At 42.8% G+C, this 23,883-nt stretch overlaps 1 protein-coding gene across 2 annotated transcripts in view; it reads left to right on the forward strand.

Moving 5' to 3' along the window:
* LOC145850494 (guanylate-binding protein 7) overlaps positions 1 to 23,883 on the forward strand; it is a 31,156-nt gene that overhangs the window by 2,080 nt on the left and 5,193 nt on the right. Inside the window, exons 2-5 of one of the 2 annotated variants that reach the window (XM_082969196.1) lie at positions 2,446 to 2,593; positions 3,293 to 3,538; positions 3,735 to 3,837; positions 20,707 to 20,855. In XM_082969196.1, the coding sequence (XP_082825322.1) occupies positions 2,459 to 2,593; positions 3,293 to 3,538; positions 3,735 to 3,837; positions 20,707 to 20,855 (633 nt within the window). In that variant the 5' untranslated portion in view covers positions 2,446 to 2,458. The remainder of the gene's footprint in view (positions 1 to 2,445; positions 2,594 to 3,292; positions 3,539 to 3,734; positions 3,838 to 20,706; positions 20,856 to 23,883) is intronic. The other variant, XM_082969197.1, reaches the window with a different exon arrangement.

Here is a 23,883-nt window from a genome sequence, read left to right on the forward strand (position 1 = left end):
CCTGACCTTGAATTGAAAATGGATGTTTGTACTTTTGTGGCTATGTACTGTCCTAACATAATCTAACTTTATGCTTTTGCCGTAAAGCCTCTTTGAAAATCGAACAATGTGGTTAGATTAAGGAGATGTTTATCATTTAAATTGTGTAAAATAGTTGATTGTTTGAGAAATTGAAATTATTAGATTTTTGATGTTTTGAATTTCCAGCCTTGTTAGCAATCCCGACTCGGGGTTCATTGCTAACCTGTAGCCCCAACACTTCCTGCCTAGCAACAAATATGTCATGTTTAGAGAGAAGGAGGAGACTCCGCCTAAAGGGGGGTATAAATATTGATGCTGGTGGGAACATGTCTTGGTCTTTTCAGCTGTTGGACACCATTGGGTGAATAAACCTGGTTTTAGCTTTTCCTAGTTGTCCGTCAGTTTTTACTCTGTTTATTTAGAACCTAACAGCTAAAAGAGTCATCCAACTGGGAACATACTGGTTTAATCAATGTTATTTCCACGTCATTTCAACAACAACTAAAAAGCAATGTGATGACGTTGAATCAACCTGGAAAACTGATTGGATTTGCTAAATTTCATAATTGTAACTTTTAATTTCAATCTATTGACATGGTTCACATTTTTATTGATTTCAGGTTGAATTCACACATTAGGTGACGACTCAATCAAATACATCAAAACTAGACGTTAAACTGGCATCTTAGAACAGTTGGATAGTTCAGCCATAATCCAAGAGGATGTTGTGCATCTCCTTATTGGAAGCTTGAGGACGTCATATTTGCTATAATTTACATTTAACTATTTTTTGATGAAAATTGAAGAGGGGCATTGGTTAAACATTTAATAGCCTTAGGCTACAATAAATATACCAGGTGTTCACCATTGAAAGTCTACCCATGTGAATTAATAAAATATGATATGACAGATAAGTAGTGACTTATAATCATTCTAAAAGCAAATGAATTGCTCTTAAAAAATTATAAAAAGGTAAGAAAAACAATTTGGATTATTTTAACAGCTGCATAATGCAGTAAGAGAATCAACACTTATTGAGTAGCTGGCTTCTGATATAAGTTTAAAAAATGCCCAACCATACCTCATTCCCAAACATTCAATGAATGCTTGAAAATGTGAAAAATGACCATATGGATGTGCTCGCTTGTCACAAATTTGTTTATAAAATGGAAAGTTGTAAGGACCAAGGCTGGAGTCTAGAAGCAGGTACGGGGAGTTGAACATTTCATAAGGAACAGACATCAAACAGGACAGAGACAGCGTCGATCCCACTGAGGCGTGGGAGCCCGAGGATCCGGCGGAGGGGTGAAAGCCTGTCGATCCCACTGAGGCGTGGGAGCCCGAGGATCCGGCGGAGGCGAAGCAGCGTGACGTGCGGCTGGGTATAAAAATCTGACGATCCAGCTGAGGCCTGACATGGGATGGGCGCCTTCCGATCCAACCGAGGAAAGAACCTCTCAAGCCAGCTAGGGCGTGACAGCCCGACGAGCTGGCTTAGGCATCCCCGGTTCCATCCGTGGCGGCCTCCGGACCCGACTTCACCACCAACCGGAACGCCAGTACTCCCCGATAATTCGTATGATGGCTTCAGGATTCTGTATGTTCTGACGCTGGGGTCGAGGAGCAACTACGGGGAGTTGAACATTTAATAAGGAACAGATATCAAACAGGACAGCGTCAGAACTGGGTATGCAAAGACAAACAAACATTAATCCTGAATTAGGGAACAGGGCTTGGGAACAGAGAGATATAAGGGAGGTATTGACAGAGGTGATTGAGTCCAGGTGAGTCCAATAATCGCTAATGCTCGTGACTGGGGAAGATAGGTGTGCATAACGCTGGGGAGCCTGGCGCCTTTGAGCACCAGGTATTTTGATATTTTATTAGGATCCCCATTAGCTGTGGCAAAAGCAGCAGCTACTCTTCCTGGGGTCCACACAAAACATGAAATATAATACAGAATGACATAATACAGAACATCATTAGACAAGAACAGCTCAAGGACAGAACTACATAGGGATGGGGGAGTGGTAGCATGTGTGACAGAAAGTATCATATTTTTACTCAAGGGTGTATATGAACATATTTTTATTAGATTTAATAGTGCTACAATGGTCAGTTCCTTTTTAAAAGTCCATAAAAATGTCAATTGAATTCTAGAAAGTCAATGGATTCCAGACAGTTTTGGAATTCAAGTATTCAGGTAATGTTAAATATCTGAGGTGGGTTGGGCATGGGCGTTGCTACAGGTAATCAACTTGGTGGAACTTGAAGGTGCATCTTCAGGATAATGGGCTGGTCTCATGGGAGAAAAAATATGTTTTAATTGATACGGGTGAGAGATAAATACCCCATGGTCCTTTAAGAAATGTTATTGTGATTTTTATCATTATTTGGCTAATTGGCTGCTGTACCATTTCAAAGATACCGGCTCAAAATGAACCCAAGTGTTAGAGAGTTCTGGTTCCAGTCCGGTCCGGCCAAAAAACAGGAGACGCTTCACTCTTCAAGAACTGAGAAAATAAAGGATCTCCGGACTACAGTGATGAGGGAACCAGTGTATCTGATTGAGGTGAGACGTTGGTTTGTTAGGGAGTGAACGTTATTTATATTGAGGGATGCCTGGATGGCCCTCCACCTGAGGAAAACATATATTTACCTGGACCGCACCGAGCGTTTGAAAAAACAAACATGTAACCCTCCCAAAATGATAATTAAAACAAAGTAGCAGGGAATATTAAATCCCTTTTTAGTAGGCAATCAAGGTTACAGTCCTGGGACCGGATTCACAAAACACTTCTTACACAAAAAAAAAACTGAAGAAGCTTCTTAAAAAAAAACATAAGAAGGTCATGATGGTAACAATTGTGATCACTCCCTTAGACAGGACACCATCTGGACAAATTATTTGTACTTTTATTGTGTTCTATTGTTTATTTGATTTTCTGTGTAGTCCACGTTTGCAAATTGAAATATACAGAATATTTTTCTTTCATATGTAGGAATATTTATTTAAATGTTTAAATCATGTATTGAAGTTCTATAGTACCATTAAAGGTTATCATAATAACAACATCAGTTCGCTTAATACAGTTTATTTGTACTTAAATTCAAAGAAAATACATTAAATATATTAAAAGTGTGTCCAATTTAGTATGACAAGTAATAAGTATATATAAATAAATAAAAAATATGTAAAAGTATTGGGAAGGCCACAACTCAATATAAACAGTTCAATAAGATGTGCTCCACTCTTTCCGATTTTAAAAAGGGGACTCACCAAAGATTGCAGAATTCAACCGCCCTCGGTTATGTCCAGTCTGACCCAGCAGTTTCTACAGTGATGATGGAGGAACCAGTGTGTCGGATTAAGAACGACATCGCTCGTGTGTTTGAGCCCCTGGAGGAGGCTTTGAGTCATGGATCCTACATTCACCCAGGGGGTTACAAAGACTTCCATGACAACCTACAGAAGCTAACCAAGCAATACAGAACAGAGAGAGGCAGAGGAGTTATGGTATGTATGAGGACATGGGGGGGGTTGGCTAACATTTAAACACATGTCCATGTTTCATATAATAACCATGTAACTGCTCTTAGGTGCTGTAGTCCTCTTAATAGCTGCTCTGGTCTTATCTGTGTGTTGTGTGTGTCTGTGTGTGTGTCTGTGTCTGTGTCTGTGTCTGTGTCTGTGTGTGTGTGTGTGTTTTCAGAGTGAGGAACTATTGAGAGAGTATCTGGATGAGAAGGCTAGAGTGGGGAATACTATCCTCTTGGTTGACCAGACACTCAGCAAAGAAGAACACAAAAGTGAAGGTAAAGTCTGTATCATAATTACTCTGCCATTTGAGATGTGTGATCAGTTCCAAATTGCATAGACTATTAACAATTAAATAATTAAATAGCATTTTTAAACAAAAAATAAATTGGTGGGGGGCAGGAAATGGAAAACAAAAAAATATTAAGGCATTGTACATTTTTCAATTTTTATCAATTAACCATTCAAATACTTAAATAAAAGTACTAAAATAAAAGTACAAATAAAAATGTTGGGCTGTGTAACTGAAAATCACAAGAGGCTACTGAAGGGAGAACGGCTCATAATAATGGCCGGAACGGAGCAAGTGGAATGGCATCAAAACACCTGGAAACCATATGTTTGATGCCATTCCACTTAAACACTAAAATACACAGATACAACTTTTTCCATCGTTTTTTTGTTCCATCCCACTTGACTTAATCGATTTTGTGCTGATTGTATCCTTTGTTTTGACCTTTATTTGGCTTGGCCACAAGATTTCTTAAATTTACAATAACTTTTCTTATCAGACAGACCAGATCTGTTTGCTGTCTTTTAGGCATCATTACGATGAACCATTGCATTTCTCATCTCATCAATCCATGAGGCACCGTTTGACCTCAGTGTGTTTTCTTAATGGGACGTGCTTATCAACAATTCTCATAAATAATTTCATAAACACAATCAGTGCCATTTCAGGGTCATCCTCACTACCTGGGGCGGCAAGTAACCTAGTGGTTAGAGTATTGGGCCAGTAACCAAAAGGTTGCTAGATTGAATCCCTGAGTTGACAAGGTAAAAAATCTGAACAAGGCAGTTAACCCAGTGTTCCTAGGCTGTCATTGCAAATAACAATTTGTTCGTAACTGACGTGCCTAGTAAAATAAAAAAACTACACACTTCTAAGCACATTCTTAACGTCATCCACAAATGAGTCCTGATTCAACCCCTTGTAGGACCTTCGGTAGATTACCTTTGGTAAAAAGAAAAATGCCACCAAGTTATGATCACTACAACCTCGTGCCACTGATACAGCTTTAGAACAATGTTCAGCCATGTTAGTAAAAATATGATCAATACAGGTTGATGATGTGGTGCTGAACCTATGCTCAGGTTGGTAGTGTCATAACTTGGGTCAGGTTACATACTGTATTTTGTCCACAGAACGAAGATTTGTCCTTAGTGGACAGTTGATGACAATCAATTTTCAAATCACCCCCAAAATACATTTCCCTGTTTTCATCAGATACCTTATCCAACATTTCACAAATTACATGAAGATATTTCACATCAGCACTATGTAGCAGCAGCGAGCTAGTTTATGTTTCCAATATGGTAAATGCACCCACAGAGCTTCTATTTCATTCAAAATGAAGTCCTTGCATTGTTTGGGTGGAATCGATAAAAGACAGTACTGTGCAGCCGTCTTCATTAACCTGGCCAAGGCGATCGAATGTCAATCACCGTATTCTTATCGGCAGACTCAACAGCCTTGGTTTCTCAAATGACTGCCTCGCCTGGTTCACCAACTACTTCTCAGACAGAGTTCACTGTGTCAAATCGGAGGGCCTGTTGTCCGGTCCTCTGGCAGTCTCTATGGGGGAACCACAGGGTTCAATTCTCGGGCCGACTCTTTTCTCTGTATGTATCAACGATGTCGCTCTTGCTGCGGGTGATTCCCTGATCCACTGTGTTAACTAACCTCCAAACAAGCTTCAATGCCATACAACACACCTTCTGTGGCCTCCAACTGCTCTTAAACGCTAGTAAAACCAAATGCATGCTTTTCAACTGTTCGCTGCCCGCACCCGCCCGCCCGACTAGCATCACTACTCTGGATGGTTTTAACTTACAATATGTGGACAACTACAAATATCTAGGGGTCTGGCTAGACTGTAAACTCTCCTTCCAGACTCATATTAAACATCTCCAATCTAAAATTCAATCTAGAATCGTCTTCCTATTTCGCAACAAAGCCTCCTTCACTCACGCTGCCAAACATACCCTCGTAAAACTGACTATCCTACCAATCCTCGACTTCGGCGATGACATTTACAAAATAGCTTCCAATGTTCTACTCAGCAAACTGGATGCAGTCTATCACAGTGCCATCTGTTTTGTTACCAAAGCCCCTTATACCACCCACCACTGCGACCTGTATGCTCTAGTCGGCTGGCTCTCACTACATATTCGTCGACAGACCCGCTGGCTCCAGGTCATCTATAAGTCGATGCTAGGTAAAGCTCCGCCTTAACACAGCTCGCTGGTCACGATAACAACACCCACCCATAGCACACGCTCTAGCAGGTATTTCTCACTGGTCATTCCCAAAGCCAACACGTCCTTTGGCTGCCTTTCCTTCCAGTTCTCTGCTGCCAACGACTGGAACGAATTGCAAAAATTGCTGAAGCTGGAGACTTATATTTCCCTCACTAACTTTAAACATCAGCTATCTGAGCAGCTAACCGATCGCTGCAGCTGTACATAGCCCATCTGTAAATAGTCCACCCAATCTACCTATCTCATCCCCATATTGTTTTTATTTACTTTTCTGCTCTTTTGCACACGAGTATTTCTACTTGCACATCATCATCTGCTCATCTATCATTCCAGTGTTAATTTGCTAAATTGTAATTACTTCGCTACTATGGCCTATTTATTGCCTTACCTCCTCACGCCATTTGTACACACTGTATATAGACTTTCTTTTTTTCTATTGTGTTATTGACTGTACGCTTGTTTATTCCATGTGTAACTCTGTGTTGTTGTTTGTGTCGCACTGCTTTGCTTTATCTTGGCCAGGTCGGAGTTGTAAATGAGAACTTGTTCACAACTAGCTTATTTGGTTAAATAAAGGTGAAATAAAAATAAATAAATAAAAAATATGACTCCGGACGTAAACTGCAACTACCTCCAAATCTATTGGCCCAGTAAGCTGCCAGAAGGGGACACGAACAGAAAACATGGGTCAAGTCCCCAAAGGAGCTTTTACACCTGTCACATGTCCCATGAATATTTGGGTGTCATTTGGATAATCTGGTTTTACTGCAATGGAGCGCAAGTACATGGCTGAGCCGGGCACAAGAAGTACTCGCATCTCAAATATTTGCAACCCGGGTACCGATGCGTATCGGAGAATCGTTACATCCCTAGAACAAGTCCTCAGTTCTCTAGAGAACTCTCAGATCTCTTCAGGCCATGACCAAGGCTTGACAAACTGATAGCTGATTGACAGCTCTTCAGGCAACTAAGAAATAGATGCACTTCCTCAGTTAAAAAGCTAATTCAATCTACCTTCTCAAAATTTTTGGCTATCTACCAGGAAGTTTGAAAAGACAGGCTGAGTGGGCGGGGAGATTATATTCATGAGCTTGCCTTGACTGACACCCCTTTGAAACACCTATCTCAATTAACTTTGATGCAGTGTTGCAGTAAAATCATCTCAAGAACATTTGGTGATACACAAAGCAACTTAAACAACATTGAAATTGCATCAATGGTGTAATGTTTTGTTTTACACATCTCACGTTTGGCATGTCTCTTATGATGCAGTTCACAACAGCACTAATGTAAGTGTTGACTTGACAACTGCAGCAGAGTTTTGAAGAACCCTTCCCTCCCTCTTGTTCCATGCTGGCTGAAGACCTACAGTAACTAGCCAGTAACTAGCTAACACCAGACAGATGAAGACCTAGCTAGCCAGTAACTAGCTAAAACCAGACACAGATGAAGACCTAGCTAGCCAGTAACTAGCTAACACCAGACACAGATGAAGATCTAGCTAGCCAGTAACTAGCCAACACCAGACTCAGTTGAAGACCTAGCTAGCCAGTAACTAGCTAACACCAGACAGATGAAGACCAAGCTAGCCAGTAACTAGCTAACACCAGACAGATGAAGACCTAGCTAGCCAGTAACTAGCTAACACCAGACAGATGAAGACCTAGCTAGCCAGTAACTAGCTAACACCAGACACAGATGAAGACCTAGCTAGTCAGTAACTAGCTAACACCAGACAGATGAAGACCTAGCTAGCCAGTAACTAGCTAACACAGATGAAGACCTAGCTAGCCAGTAACTAGCTAACACAGATGAAGACCTAGCTAGCCAGTAACTAGCTAACACAGATGAAGACCTACCTAGCCAGTAACTAGCTAACACAGATGAAGACCTAGCTAGCCAGTAACTAGCTAACACCAGACACAGATGAAGACCTAGCTAGTCAGTAACTAGCTAACACCAGACAGGTGAAGACCTAGCTAGCCAGTAACTAGCTAACACCAGACACAGATGAAGACCGAGCTAGCCAGTAACTAGCTAACACCAGACACAGATGAAGACCTAGCTAGCCAGTAACTAGCTAATACCACACAGATGAAGACCTAGCTAGCCAGTAACTAGCTAATACCACACAGATGAAGACCTAGCTAGCCAGTAACTAATAACAAACACAGATGAAGACCTAGCTAACCAGTAACTAGCTAATACCACACAGATGAAGACCTAGCTAGCCAGTAACTAGCTAATACCACACAGATGAAGACCTAGCTAGCCAGTAACTAATAACAAACACAGATGAAGACCTAGCTAGCCAGTAACTAGCTAACACCAGACAGATGAAGACCTAGCTAGCCAGTAACTAGCTAACACCAGACACAGATGAAGACCTAGCTAGCCAGTAACTAGCTAACACCAGACGCAGATGAAGACCTAGCTAACCAGTAACTAATGACAGACACAGATGAAGACCTAGCTAACCAGTAACTAATAACAGACACAGATGAAGACCTAGCTAACCAGTAACTAATAACAGACACAGATGAAGACCTAGCTAGCCAGTAACTAGCTAACACCAGACACAGATGAAGACCTAGCTAACCAGTAACTAGCTAACACCAGACAGATGAAGACCTAGCTAGCCAGTAACTAGCTAACACCAGACACAGATGAAGACCTAGCTAGCCAGTAACTAGCTAACACCAGACACAGATGAAGACCTAGCTAGCCAGTAACTAGCTAACACCAGACACAGATGAAGATCTAGCTAGCCAGTAACTAGCTAACACCAGACAGATGAAGACCTAGCTAGACAGTAACTAGCTAACACCAGACACAGATGAAGACCTAGCTAGCCAGTAACTAGCTAACACCAGACACAGATGAAGACCTAGCTAACCAGTAACTAATGACAGACACAGATGACGACCTAGCTAACCAGTAACTAATAACAGACACAGATGAAGACCTAGCTAGCCAGTAACTAGCTAACACCAGACACAGATGAAGACCTAGCTAACCAGTAACTAGCTAACACCAGACAGATGAAGACCTAGCTAGCCAGTAACTAGCTAACACAGATGAAGACCTAGCTAGCCAGTAACTAGCTAACACCAGACACAGATGAAGACCTAGCTAGACAGTAACTAGCTAATACCACACAGATGAAGACCTAGCTAGCCAGTAACTAGCTAACACAGATGAAGACCTAGCTAGCCAGTAACTAGCTAACACCAGACACAGATGAAGACCTAGCTAGCCAGTAACTAGCTAACACAGATGAAGACCTAGCTAGCCAGTAACTAGCTAACACCAGACACAGATGAAGACCTAGCGAGCCAGTAACTAGCAAACACCAGACTCAGTTGAAGACCTAGCTAGCCAGTAACTAGCTAACACCAGACAGATGAAGACCAAGCTAGCCAGTAACTAGCTAACACCAGACAGATGAAGACCTAGCTAGCCAGTAACTAGCTAACACCAGACACAGATGAAGACCTAGCTAGACAGTAACTAGCTAATACCACACAGATGAAGACCTAGCTAGCCAGTAACTAGCTAACACAGATGAAGACCTAGCTAGCCAGTAACTAGCTAACACCAGACTCAGTTGAAGACCTAGCTAGCCAGTAATTAGCTAACACCAGACACAGATGAAGACCTAGCGAGCCAGTAACTAGCTAACACCAGACACAGATGAAGACCTAGCTAGCCAGTAACTAGCTAACACCAGACAGATGAAGACCTAGCTAGCCAGTAACTAGCTAACACCAGACAGATGAAGACCTAGCTAGCCAGTAACTAGCTAACACCAGACACAGATGAAGACGTAGCTAGTCAGTAACTAGCTAACACCAAACAGATGAAGACCTAGCTAGCCAGTAACTAGCTAACACGGATGAAGACCTACCTAGCCAGTAACTAGCTAACACAGATGAAGACCTAGCTAGCCAGTAACTAGCTAACACCAGACACAGATGAAGACCTAGCTAGTCAGTAACTAGCTAACACCAGACACAGATGAAGACCTAGCTAGTCAGTAACTAGCTAACACCAGACACAGATTAAGACCTAGCTAGCCAGTAACTAGCTAACACCAGACACAGATGAAGACCTAGCTAGCCAGTAACTAGCTAATACCACACAGATGAAGACCTAGCTAGCCAGTAACTAGCTAATACCACACAGATGAAGACCTAGCTAGCCAGTAACTAATAACAAACACAGATGAAGACCTAGCTAACCAGTAACTAGCTAATACCACACAGATGAAGACCTAGCTAGCCAGTAACTAGCTAATACCACACAGATGTAGACCTAGCTAGCCAGTAACTAATAACAAACACAGGTGAATGCCTAGCTAGCCAGTAACTAGCTAACACCAGACACAGATGAAGACCTAGCTAGCCAGTAGCTAGCTAACACAGATGAAGACCTAGCTAGCCAGTAACTAGCTAACACCAGACACAGATGAAGACCTAGCTAGCCAGTAACTAGCTAACACAGAAGAAGACCGAGCTAGCCAGTAACTAGCTAACACCAGACACAGATGAAGACCTAGCTAGACAGTAACTAGCTAATACCACACAGATGAAGACCTAGCTAGCCAGTAACTAGCTAACACCAGACACAGATGAAGACCTAGCTAGCCAGTAACTAGCTAACACCAGACACAGATGAAGACCTAGCTAGACAGTAACTAGCTAATACCACACAGATGAAGACCTAGCTAGCCAGTAACTAGCTAACACAGATGAAGACCTAGCTAGCCAGTAACTAGCTAACACAGATGAAGACCTAGCTAGCCAGTAACTAGCTAACACCAGACACAGATGAAGACCTAGCGAGCCAGTAACTAGCTAACACCAGACACAGATGAAGACCTAGCTAGCCAGTTAGTAGCTAACACCAGACTCAGTTGAAGACCTAGCTAGCCAGTAACTAGCTAACACCAGACAGATGAAGACCTAGCTAGCCAGTAACTAGCTAACACAGATGAAGACCTAGCTAGCCAGTAACTAGCTAACACAGATGAAGATCTACCTAGCCAGTAACTAGCTAACACAGATGAAGACCTAGCTAGCCAGTAACTAGCTAACACCAGACACAGATGAAGACCTAGCTAGTCAGTAACTAGCTAACACCAGACAGGTGAAGACCTAGCTAGCCAGTAACTAGCTAACACCAGACACAGATGAAGACCTAGCTAGCCAGTAACTAGCTATTACCACACAGATGAAGACCTAGCTAGCCAGTAACTAGCTAATACCACACAGATGAAGACCTAGCTAGCCAGTAACTAATAACAAACACAGGTGAATGCCTAGCTAGCCAGTAACTAGCTAACACCAGACACAGATGAAGACCTAGCTAGCCAGTAACTAGCTAACACAGATGAAGACCTAGCTAGCCAGTAACTAGCTAATACCACACAGATGAAGACCTAGCTAGCCAGTAACTAATAACAAACACAGGTGAATGCCTAGCTAGCCAGTAACTAGCTAACACCAGACACAGATGAAGACCTAGCTAGCCAGTAACTAGCTAACACAGATGAAGACCTAGCTAGCCAGTAACTAGCTAACACCAAACAGATGAAGACCTAGCTAGCCAGTAACTAGCTAACACCAGACACAGATGAAGACCTAGCTAGCCAGTAACTAGCTAACACAGATGAAGACCGAGCTAGCCAGTAACTAGCTAACACCAGACACAGATGAAGACCTAGCTAGACAGTAACTAGCTAATACCACACAGATGAAGACCTAGCTAGCCAGTAACTAGCTAACACCAGACACAGATGAAGACCTAGCTAGCCAGTAACTAGCTAACACCAGACACAGATGAAGACCTAGCTAGCCAGTAACTAGCTAACACAGATGAAGACCTAGCTAGCCAGTAACTAGCTAACACCAGACACAGATGAAGACCTAGCTAGCCAGTAACTAGCTAACACAGATGAAGACCTAGCTAGCCAGTAACTAGCTAACACCAGACTCAGTTGAAGACCTAGCTAGCCAGTAACTAGCTAACACCAGACACAGATGAAGACCTAGCGAGCCAGTAACTAGCTAACACCAGACAGATGAAGACCAAGCTAGCCAGTAACTAGCTAACACCAGACCGATGAAGACCAAGCTAGCCAGTAACTAGCTAACACCAGACAGATGAAGACCAAGCTAGCCAGTAACTAGCTAACACCAGACAGATGAAGACCTAGCTAGCCAGTAACTAGCTAACACCAGACAGATGAAGACCTAGCTAGCCAGTAACTAGCTAACACCAGACACAGATGAAGACCTAGCTAGTCAGTAACTACCTAACACCAGACAGATGAAGACCTAGCTAGTCAGTAACTAGCTAACACCAGACAGATGAAGACCTAGCTAGCCAGTAACTAGCTAACACCAGACAGATGAAGACCTAGCTAGCCAGTAACTAGCTAACACCAGACACAGATGAAGACCTAGCTAGTCAGTAACTAGCTAACACCAGACACAGATGAAGACCTAGCTAGCCAGTAACTAGCTAACACAGATGAAGACCTAGCTAGCCAGTAACTAGCTAACACCAGACACAGATGAAGACCTAGCTAGCCAGTAACTAGCTAACACAGATGAAGACCTAGCTAGCCAGTAACTAGCTAACACCAGACTCAGTTGAAGACCTAGCTAGCCAGTAACTAGCTAACACCAGACAGATGAAGACCTAGCTAGCCAGTAACTAGCTAACACCAGACACAGATGAAGACCTAGCTAGTCAGTAACTAGCTAACACCAGACACAGATGAAGACCTAGCTAGCCAGTAACTAGCTAACACAGATGAAGACCTAGCTAGCCAGTAACTAGCTAACACCAGACACAGATGAAGACCTAGCTAGCCAGTAACTAGCTAACACAGATGAAGACCTAGCTAACACCAGACTCAGTTGAAGACCTAGCTAGCCAGTAAGTAGCTTACACCAGACACAGATGAAGACCTAGCGAGCCAGTAACTAGCTAACACCAGACACAGATGAAGACCTAGCGAGCCAGTAACTAGCTAACACCAGACACAGATGAAGACCAAGCTAGCCAGTAACTAGCTAACACCAGACCGATGAAGACCAAGCTAGCCAGTAACTAGCTAACACCAGACAGATGAAGACCAAGCTAGCCAGTAACTAGCTAACACCAGACAGATGAAGACCTAGCTAGCCAGTAACTAGCTAACACCAGACAGATGAAGACCTAGCTAGCCAGTAACTAGCTAACACCAGACACAGATGAAGACCTAGCTAGTCAGTAACTAGCTAACACCAGACAGATGAAGACCTAGCTAGTCAGTAACTAGCTAACACCAGACAGATGAAGACCTAGCTAGCCAGTAACTAGCTAACACCAGACAGATGAAGACCTAGCTAGCCAGTAACTAGCTAACACCAGACACAGATGAAGACCTAGCTAGTCAGTAACTAGCTAACACCAGACACAGATGAAGACCTAGCTAGCCAGTAACTAGCTAACACAGATGAAGACCTAGCTAGCCAGTAACTAGCTAACACCAGACACAGATGAAGACCTAGCTAGCCAGTAACTAGCTAACACAGATGAAGACCTAGCTAGCCAGTAACTAGCTAACACCAGACTCAGTAGAAGACCTAGCTAGCCAGTAACTAGCTAACACCAGACACAGATGAAGACCTAGCGAGCCAGTAACTAGCTAACACCAGACACAGATGAAGACCTAGCGAGCCAGTAACTAGCTAACACCAGACACAGATGAAGACCTAGCTAGCCAGTAACTAGCTAACACCAGACAGATGAAGACCTAGCTAGCCAGTAACTAGCTAACACCAGACACAGATGAAGACCTAGCTAGTCAGTAACTAGCTAACACCAGACACAGATGAAGACCTAGCTAGCCAGTAACTAGCTAACACAGATGAAGACCTAGCTAGCCAGTAACTAGCTAACACCAGACACAGATGAAGACCTAGCTAGCCAGTAACTAGCTAACACAGATGAAGACCTAGCTAACACCAGACTCAGTTGAAGACCTAGCTAGCCAGTAACTAGCTAACACCAGACACAGATGAAGACCTAGCGAGCCAGTAACTAGCTAACACCAGACACAGATGAAGACCTAGCGAGCCAGTAACTAGCTAACACCAGACACAGATGAAGACCTAGCTAGCCAGTAACTAGCTAACACCAGACTCAGTTGAAGACCTAGCTAGCCAGTAACTAGCTAATACCACACAGATGAAGACCTAGCTAGCCAGTAACTAATAACAAACACAGATGAAGACCTAGCTAACCAGTAACTAGCTAATACCACACAGATGAAGACCTAGCTAGCCAGTAACTAGCTAACACCAGACACAGATGAAGACCTAGCTAGCCAGTAACTAGCTAACACAGATGAAGACCTAGCTAGCCAGTAACTAGCTAACACCAGACACAGATGAAGACCTAGCTAGCCAGAAACTAGCTAACACAGATGAAGACCTAGCTAGCCAGTAACTAGCTAACACCAGACTCAGTTGAAGACCTAGCTAGCCAGTAACTAGCTAACACCAGACACAGATGAAGACCTAGCGAGCCAGTAACTAGCTAACACCAGACACAGATGAAGACCTAGCGAGCCAGTAACTAGCTAACACCAGACACAGATGAAGACCTAGCTAGCCAGTAACTAGCTAACACCAGACAGATGAAGACCTAGCTAGCCAGTAACTAGCTAACACCAGACACAGATGAAGACCTAGCTAGTCAGTAACTAGCTAACACCAGACACAGATGAAGACCTAGCTAGCCAGTAACTAGCTAACACAGATGAAGACCTAGCTAGCCAGTAACTAGCTAACACCAGACACAGATGAAGACCTAGCTAGCCAGTAACTAGCTAACACAGATGAAGACCTAGCTAACACCAGACTCAGTTGAAGACCTAGCTAGCCAGTAAGTAGCTTACACCAGACACAGATGAAGACCTAGCGAGCCAGTAACTAGCTAACACCAGACACAGATGAAGACCTAGCGAGCCAGTAACTAGCTAACACCAGACACAGATGAAGACCAAGCTAGCCAGTAACTAGCTAACACCAGACCGATGAAGACCAAGCTAGCCAGTAACTAGCTAACACCAGACAGATGAAGACCAAGCTAGCCAGTAACTAGCTAACACCAGACAGATGAAGACCTAGCTAGCCAGTAACTAGCTAACACCAGACAGATGAAGACCTAGCTAGCCAGTAACTAGCTAACACCAGACACAGATGAAGACCTAGCTAGTCAGTAACTAGCTAACACCAGACAGATGAAGACCTAGCTAGTCAGTAACTAGCTAACACCAGACAGATGAAGACCTAGCTAGCCAGTAACTAGCTAACACCAGACAGATGAAGACCTAGCTAGCCAGTAACTAGCTAACACCAGACACAGATGAAGACCTAGCTAGTCAGTAACTAGCTAACACCAGACACAGATGAAGACCTAGCTAGCCATTAACTAGCTAACACAGATGAAGACCTAGCTAGCCAGTAACTAGCTAACACCAGACTCAGATGAAGACCTAGCTAGCCAGTAACTAGCTAACACAGATGAAGACCTAGCTAGCCAGTAACTAGCTAACACCAGACTCAGTAGAAGACCTAGCTAGCCAGTAACTAGCTAACACCAGACACAGATGAAGACCTAGCGAGCCAGTAACTAGCTAACACCAGACACAGATGAAGACCTAGCGAGCCAGTAACTAGCTAACACCAGACACAGATGAAGACCTAGCTAGCCAGTAACTAGCTAACACCAGACAGATGAAGACCTAGCTAGCCAGTAACTAGCTAACACCAGACACAGATGAAGACCTAGCTAGTCAGTAACTAGCTAACACCAGACACAGATGAAGACCTAGCTAGCCAGTAACTAGCTAACACAGATGAAGACCTAGCTAGCCAGTAACTAGCTAACACCAGACACAGATGAAGACCTAGCTAGCCAGTAACTAGCTAACACAGATGAAGACCTAGCTAACACCAGACTCAGTTGAAGACCTAGCTAGCCAGTAACTAGCTAACACCAGACACAGATGAAGACCTAGCGAGCCAGTAACTAGCTAACACCAGACACAGATGAAGACCTAGCGAGCCAGTAACTAGCTAACACCAGACACAGATGAAGACCTAGCTAGCCAGTAACTAGCTAACACCAGACTCAGTTGAAGACCTAGCTAGCCAGTAACTAGCTAATACCACACAGATGAAGACCTAGCTAGCCAGTAACTAATAACAAACACAGATGAAGACCTAGCTAACCAGTAACTAGCTAATACCACACAGATGAAGACCTAGCTAGCCAGTAACTAGCTAACACCAGACACAGATGAAGACCTAGCTAGCCAGTAACTAGCTAACACAGATGAAGACCTAGCTAGCCAGTAACTAGCTAACACCAGACACAGATGAAGACCTAGCTAGCCAGTAACTAGCTAACACAGATGAAGACCTAGCTAGCCAGTAACTAGCTAACACCAGACTCAGTTGAAGACCTAGCTAGCCAGTAACTAGCTAACACCAGACACAGATGAAGACCTAGCGAGCCAGTAACTAGCTAACACCAGACACAGATGAAGACCTAGCGAGCCAGTAACTAGCTAACACCAGACACAGATGAAGACCTAGCTAGCCAGTAACTAGCTAACACCAGACAGATGAAGACCTAGCTAGCCAGTAACTAGCTAACACCAGACACAGATGAAGACCTAGCTAGTCAGTAACTAGCTAACACCAGACACAGATGAAGACCTAGCTAGCCAGTAACTAGCTAACACAGATGAAGACCTAGCTAGCCAGTAACTAGCTAACACCAGACACAGATGAAGACCTAGCTAGCCAGTAACTAGCTAACACAGATGAAGACCTAGCTAACACCAGACTCAGTTGAAGACCTAGCTAGCCAGTAACTAGCTAACACCAGACACAGATGAAGACCTAGCGAGCCAGTAACTAGCTAACACCAGACACAGATGAAGACCTAGCGAGCCAGTAACTAGCTAACACCAGACACAGATGAAGACCTAGCTAGCCAGTAACTAGCTAACACCAGACTCAGTTGAAGACCTAGCTAGCCAGTAACTAGCTAATACCACACAGATGAAGACCTAGCTAGCCAGTAACTAATAACAAACACAGATGAAGACCTAGCTAACCAGTAACTAGCTAATACCACACAGATGAAGACCTAGCTAGCCAGTAACTAGCTAACACAGATGAAGACCTAGCTAGCCAGTAACTAGCTAACACAGATGAAGACCTAGCTAGCCAGTAACTAGCTAACACCAGACACAGATGAAGACCTAGCGAGCCAGTAACTAGCTAACACCAGACACAGATGAAGACCTAGCTAGCCAGTAACTAGCTAACACAGATGAAGACCTAGCTAGCCAGTAACTAGCTAACACCAGACAGATGAAGACCTAGCTAGCCAGTAACTAGCTAACACCAGACACAGATGAAGACCTAGCTAGCCAGTAACTAGCTAACACCAGACACAGATGAAGACCTAGCTAGCCAGTAACTAGCTAACACCAGACACAGATGAAGACCTAGCTAGCCAGTAACTAGCTAACACCAGACACAGATGAAGATCTAGCTAGCCAGTAACTAGCTAACACCAGACAGATGAAGACCTAGCTAGACAGTAACTAACTAACACCAGACACAGATGAAGACCTAGCTTGCCAGTAACTAGCTAACACCAGACACAGATGAAGACCTAGCTAGCCAGTAACTAACTAACACCAGACACAGATGAAGACCTAGCTAGTCAGTAACTAGCTAACACCAGACAGATGAAGACCTAGCTAGCCAGTAACTAGCTAACACAGATGAAGAGCTACCTAGCCAGTAACTAGCTAACACAAATGAAGACCTAGCTAGCCAGTAACTAGCTAACACCAGACACAGATGAAGACCTAGCTAGTCAGTAACTAGCTAACACCAGACAGGTGAAGACCTAGCTAACCAGTAACTAGCTAACACCAGACACAGACGAAAGGGGAAACATATAAGGATATTTTCCATAGATGAATAGGGTAAACTTTTTATTATATTGGCTGACACCCTACAGTCAAGTTTTGGCACCGGTTGAGTAGCTATCAAGCTATATAAACCACGCCACCTCTAATAACACTCCTTCTCTGACGTTGGGTAGTAGGTCATACTTATTTAAATTAGGTAAGAGAATATCATGTTACCATTGGTGTATTAAAATGAGAGAGTTAGGGTGATGTCTCCCTATCCCTTGAATAATCCTGCCTCCTGAAACCAAGTGTTTGACACGGGAGAGGGGATCAGTAACTTAATGATCAAACTTTATCAATGTAGAAGCAACAGTCATTTTTCAGACTTTGGTCATCATACTTTGATCTGGTTTCATCCAAATATCATCACATTTCATTAAAAACTTGATTTTGACTGTTCATGACCTTTAATGCACTAAAGCCTGTGGATTCCTCTCCTTTCCTGCCTAAGCAAGTAGTTTCAGACTAAATCAAGATACGTGCTGCTTTTAAATCAGCATTTTATCGCAGAAGAATTTTAATTTGAAAGAAATGGTGGTATAACTGGCCCTGGTCAGTCAGCTGACTGCTCTTCCCCCAGACAGCCTTCAGTTGGCTCAATGGAAGATCAATCAACCTCGAGTGAATCTTTGTTTTCACTTTAGCAATTTTCTGCTGGTGGTATGCTAGACGCCTTGCTTAAGATGTAAAGAAATACACAGGAGTTGATGTACAGTACATGTAGTTCGCTATATACAGTAAAGAGACAACATGGAGGCTATATACAATAAAGAGACAACATGGAGGCTATATACAGTAAAGAGACAACATGGAGGCTATATATAGTAAAGAGACAAATGGAGGCTAGATATAGTAAAGAGACATCATGGAGGCCATATACAGTAAAGAGACAACATGGAGACTATATACAGTAAAGAGACAACAAGGAGGCTGTATACAGTAAAGAGACAACATGGAGGCTATATACAGTAAAGAGACAACATGGAGGCCATATTCAGTAAAGAGACAACATGGAGACTATATACAGTAAAGAGACATCATGGAGACTATATACAGTAAAGAGACATCATGGAGACTATATACAGTAAAGAGACAACAAGGAGGCTGTATACAGTAAAGAGACAACATGGAGGCTATAAAGAGACAAATGGAGGCTAGATACAGTAAAGAGACAACATGGAGGCCATATACAGTAAAGAGACAATATGGAGGCTATATACAAGGGGTACTGGTACCAGGTAAATGTGCTGGGGTACAGGTTAGCTGAGGTAATTTGTACATGTAGGTAGCTTTATACAAGGGGTACCGGTACCAGGTCAACGTGCGGGGGTACAGGATAGTCGAGGTAATTTGTACATGTAGGTAGGCTATATACAGGGGGTACCGGTACCAAGTCAATGTGCGGGGGCTACAGGTTAGTCTTTTTCGGTTATTGTACCACCAACTGAATTTTGCTCTGCCAGGACAGCTTCAAAAGTAACCCCTCATATGCTTTTTACCAGTAAGCGTAGGGTCTCATGAGTCTTCTCAAGGGTTCCTTGTGTATAGGCCAATATCTTTTTGAGCTTCAATCTACCTTTACAGCCTGGCAGAAAGCCTTTGTTGAATTGAAGCTGTTTAATGCAGGTAAATCACATTAAAAAACATTCTGATGATTTGTGCACTCATTGATCATATCTGGGCATCTGGATTGACGACAGGCTTTCCTACACAAAACATGTTGACGAGTTAGTTAAGAAATTGAGAATTCAAATAGGCTTCGTGTACAGGAACAGATCATGCCTTTCATTAAATATCAGAAATAAATCATTCAATCAACATTTATTCCACAATCAACTATGGCAGTATGATCTAGACCAGGGGTGAGCAATTCCAGTCCTCCAGGGCCTGATTGGTGTTACACTTTTCCCTCCATCCCTAGCAAACACAGCTGATTTAAACTAATTGCATACTAAACTGAAGATCATGATTAGGTGATTATTGGAGTCAGGTGTGTTAGCTGGAGCCTGGGGCAAAACTGTGACACTAATCAGGGCCTCGAGGACTGGAATTGCCCAACCCCTGATCTATATGAATGCAGCTTCCACTGTATTGAAGTCCTTATACACAGTTTACCATAGAGCACTACGTTTTAATAATAAGGGCGATAGGTTCAGCACACATCTCTGCATTTTGTATCAAAAAGTAGACTGTCCCTCTTTGAGGTCTTGTAGATCGATGCATTGCACTTTGTTTATGAAGCCCTCTCCCATAAACTCCCATCATACCTTACTACATTGTTGACGTACAGGCATATGGCTGCCGGACCCGGGCTCAGGGATGGCTAATATTGGAGATCCTGTAAAAGAGACCTTGGTCTCAGTGTGACTTCCCTGTTTAAAGAAATAATACTAATAAAAACAATTTAAAAAACGTATATAGTGCAATGCTGAAAGAGGAAGATGGGGGGGGTTTCAATTGCTTCTGCTGAGTGGGACAATGCCTGAGATCCATTGACCAACTCTATATCTCTCTCTTGCTCTCTCTCTTTCTCTCTCTCTCTATACAGTGGAGAGGGTGAAGAAGGAGGCAGCAGAACAGGCTCGGAGAGTGGCAGAAGAGCAGATTCAGATTCAGCAACAGCTGATGGAAAAGATTGAGAAAGATCGAGAGATCACCAAACAGGAATATAAACAAGTGCTGGAGGCCAGACTTAAGGTATGGAAGGAAGGAGAGGGAGATGTTTTCTTATCTAGACAAAAACCTTTACCATACCATCTTCTTAGCTAGCCAGTTCAAATAATGACTGCAAATTATGACAACGTATTGACTGCAGCCAACTTGTATTCATTATAACAGGAAAATGAACACGTTACAAGATAATTATTTACAAGTTGCTGACAAATTCGTTAGCAACAAACTGCTCAATTCTTCAATGTTTGAGTGTAGCCTTCCACCAACTGCTGCTTTCAGATCTTGCCATAGGTTTGTGAAGAGATTCAGATATAGACTCATTGCTGGTCACTCCAGTGTTTATTCTTGAACCATTCCTGGGTGCTCTTTGATGTGTGTTTGGGTTGTTGTCCTGCTGGAAGAACCACAACCTTCAACAGAGACCCAGTTTTTGGACGTATTGCACTCAAAAAACCCTGATTATCTGCTGATTTAATTATGTCTTGCACATGTTCAATACCCCCAGTACCAAAGGCAGCAAAGCAACCCCAAAGTATTATCAAACCTCTCCATCCTTGATCTGATTCAAGATGGTGCCAACAGACACAGTTGCCCTGTTTCTAGTTTCTAGCCAACTTTGCAATATTGTAAAACATTTTGTCGTACGTTTCTGGTATAATTTTCTACAACCGACAATAACTATTGAACATTAGATCACTCACCACAAATTAGACTTCTCTGGACCGGATCCTTTGTTTGGACTTCCTGAGGGAGCGCCATCCATCCTGGGTGTTCAACCAAAATGACACCTCCGGAGGAGAGGAAAGAGAGGTGGTGTTCTCGTCAGAAGGAAGGCAAACCGTCCACTGCTTCCCAATGTATTACTTGCCAATGTTAAGTCTCTGGACAATATGGTAGACGAGCTCATGGTGAGGTTCTCCTTTCAGAGAGACAACAGGGACTGTAACATACTCTGTTTCACGGAATCATGGCTTTCTCCGGATATTATGTCCATTTAGCCAGCGGGGTTCTCCGTCCATTGCGCAGACAGGACAAAATAACTCTCCATGAAAAACAAAGACCGAGGGTTAAGTTTCATGATTAATAACTCATGGTGTGATTGTGGCAACATCCAGGAAATTAACCTCTTACATCTAGATGTTCCGCTAGCGGAACACCGCTCCAATATCCAATGATAGGGTGTGGCGCGAATTACAAACACCTCAGAAATCCCAAAATTTAAATTTTTCAAACATATGACTATTTTACACCATTTTAAAGACAAGACTCTCCTTTATCTAACCACATTGTCCGATTTCAAAAAGGCTTTACCACGAAAGCAAAACATTAGATTATGTCAGGAGAGTACCCAGCCAGAAATAATCACACACCCATTTTTCAAGCTAGCATATAATGTCACAAAAACCAAAACCACAGCTAAATGCAGCACTAACCTTTGATGATCTTCATCAGATGACACTCCTAGGACATTATGTTATACAATACATGCATGTTTTGTTCAATCAAGTTCATATTTATATCAAAAACCAGCTTTTTACATTAGCATGTGACGTTCAGAACTAGCATACCCACCGCAAACCTCCGGTGAATTTACTAAATTACTCACGATTATCGTTCACAAAAAACATAACAATTATTTTAAGAATTATAGATACAGAACTCCTTTATGCAATTGCGGTGTCAGATTTTAAAATAGCTTTTCGGTGAAAGCACATTTTGCAATATTCTGAGTAGATAGCCCGGCCATCATGGCTAGCTATTTTGACACCCACCAAGTTCGGCACTCACCAAACTCAGATTTACTATAAGAAAAATTGGATTACCTTTGCTGTTCTTCGTCAGAATGCACTCCCAGGACTTCTAGTTTACACCCAATGTTGTTTTGGTTCCAAATAATCCATAGTTATATCCAAGTAGCGGCGTTTTGTTCTTGCGTTCAAGACACTATCCGAAGGGTGACGTGCCGGCGCATATCGTGACAAAAAAATGCAAAATATTCCATTACCGTACTTCGAAGCATGTCAAATGCTGTTTAAAATAAATGTTTATGTGATTTTTCTCGTAAAATAGCAATAATATTCCGACCGGGAGACGTCGTTTTCGTTCAAAGACTGAAAATGTAAAATGCACTCTTCATGTGCACGCGTGCACCCGTTTCATTGTTCTCAGATCAACCACTATCCAAATGCGCTACTGTTTTTCAGCCAGGGACTGCAGAGTCATCATTCTCCATTCTGGCGCCTTCTGAGAGCCTATGGGAGCCTTAGAAAGTGTCACGTTACAGCAGAGATCCTCTATTTTCGATAGAGATGACAAAGAAGGCCAAGAAATGGTCAGACAGGGTACTTCCTGTACAGAATCTTCTCAGGTTTTGGCCTGCCATTTGAGTTCTGTTATACTCACAGACACCATTCAAACAGTTTTAGAAACTTTGGAGTGTTTTCTATCCAAAGCTACTAATTATATGCATATTCTAGTTTCTGGGCAGGAGTAATAACCAGATTAAATCGGGTACGTTTTTTATCCGGCCGTGAAAATACTGCCCCCTATCATAACAAGTTAAGACCTTTTGTTCACAGAATCTGGAATGCCTCACTATCAAATGCTGACCCCATTACCTCCCAAGATAATTTTCAGCAGTTATTGTTACAGCCATGTATATTCCCCCTCAAGCTGACACCACGTTGATACCCAAGGATCTGTACGGGGCTTTGAACAAACTGGATACTGCATTTTCTGAGGCCACATTTGTCGCTGGTGACTTTAACATACGGAATCTGAGGAAAGTGCTTCTGGTAATGCAAACGAAACATTGCTTGACCCTTGACCCGAGACAGCTACAAGGCTCTCCCTTTGGCAAATCAGATCACGCCTCCATCCTGCTGTTTCCCACCTATAGGCAGAAAGTCAAACAGGAAGGACAATTTGGAATCTACGCCAAAGGACTGTTTTGATCAGGTAGACTGGGATATGTTCCCGGGTCTGGGTTGCTTCCCGATCAAAGAGGCAGAGCCGCTGACTGAGTTGCTGACGTTGTCCCCCACAGCTCATG

The sequence above is a fragment of the Salmo salar genome, chromosome 25 (genome assembly GCF_965601325.2).
Source record: "Salmo salar chromosome 25, fSalSal1, whole genome shotgun sequence".
In the NCBI taxonomy this organism is placed as follows: Eukaryota; Metazoa; Chordata; class Actinopteri; order Salmoniformes; family Salmonidae; genus Salmo; species Salmo salar.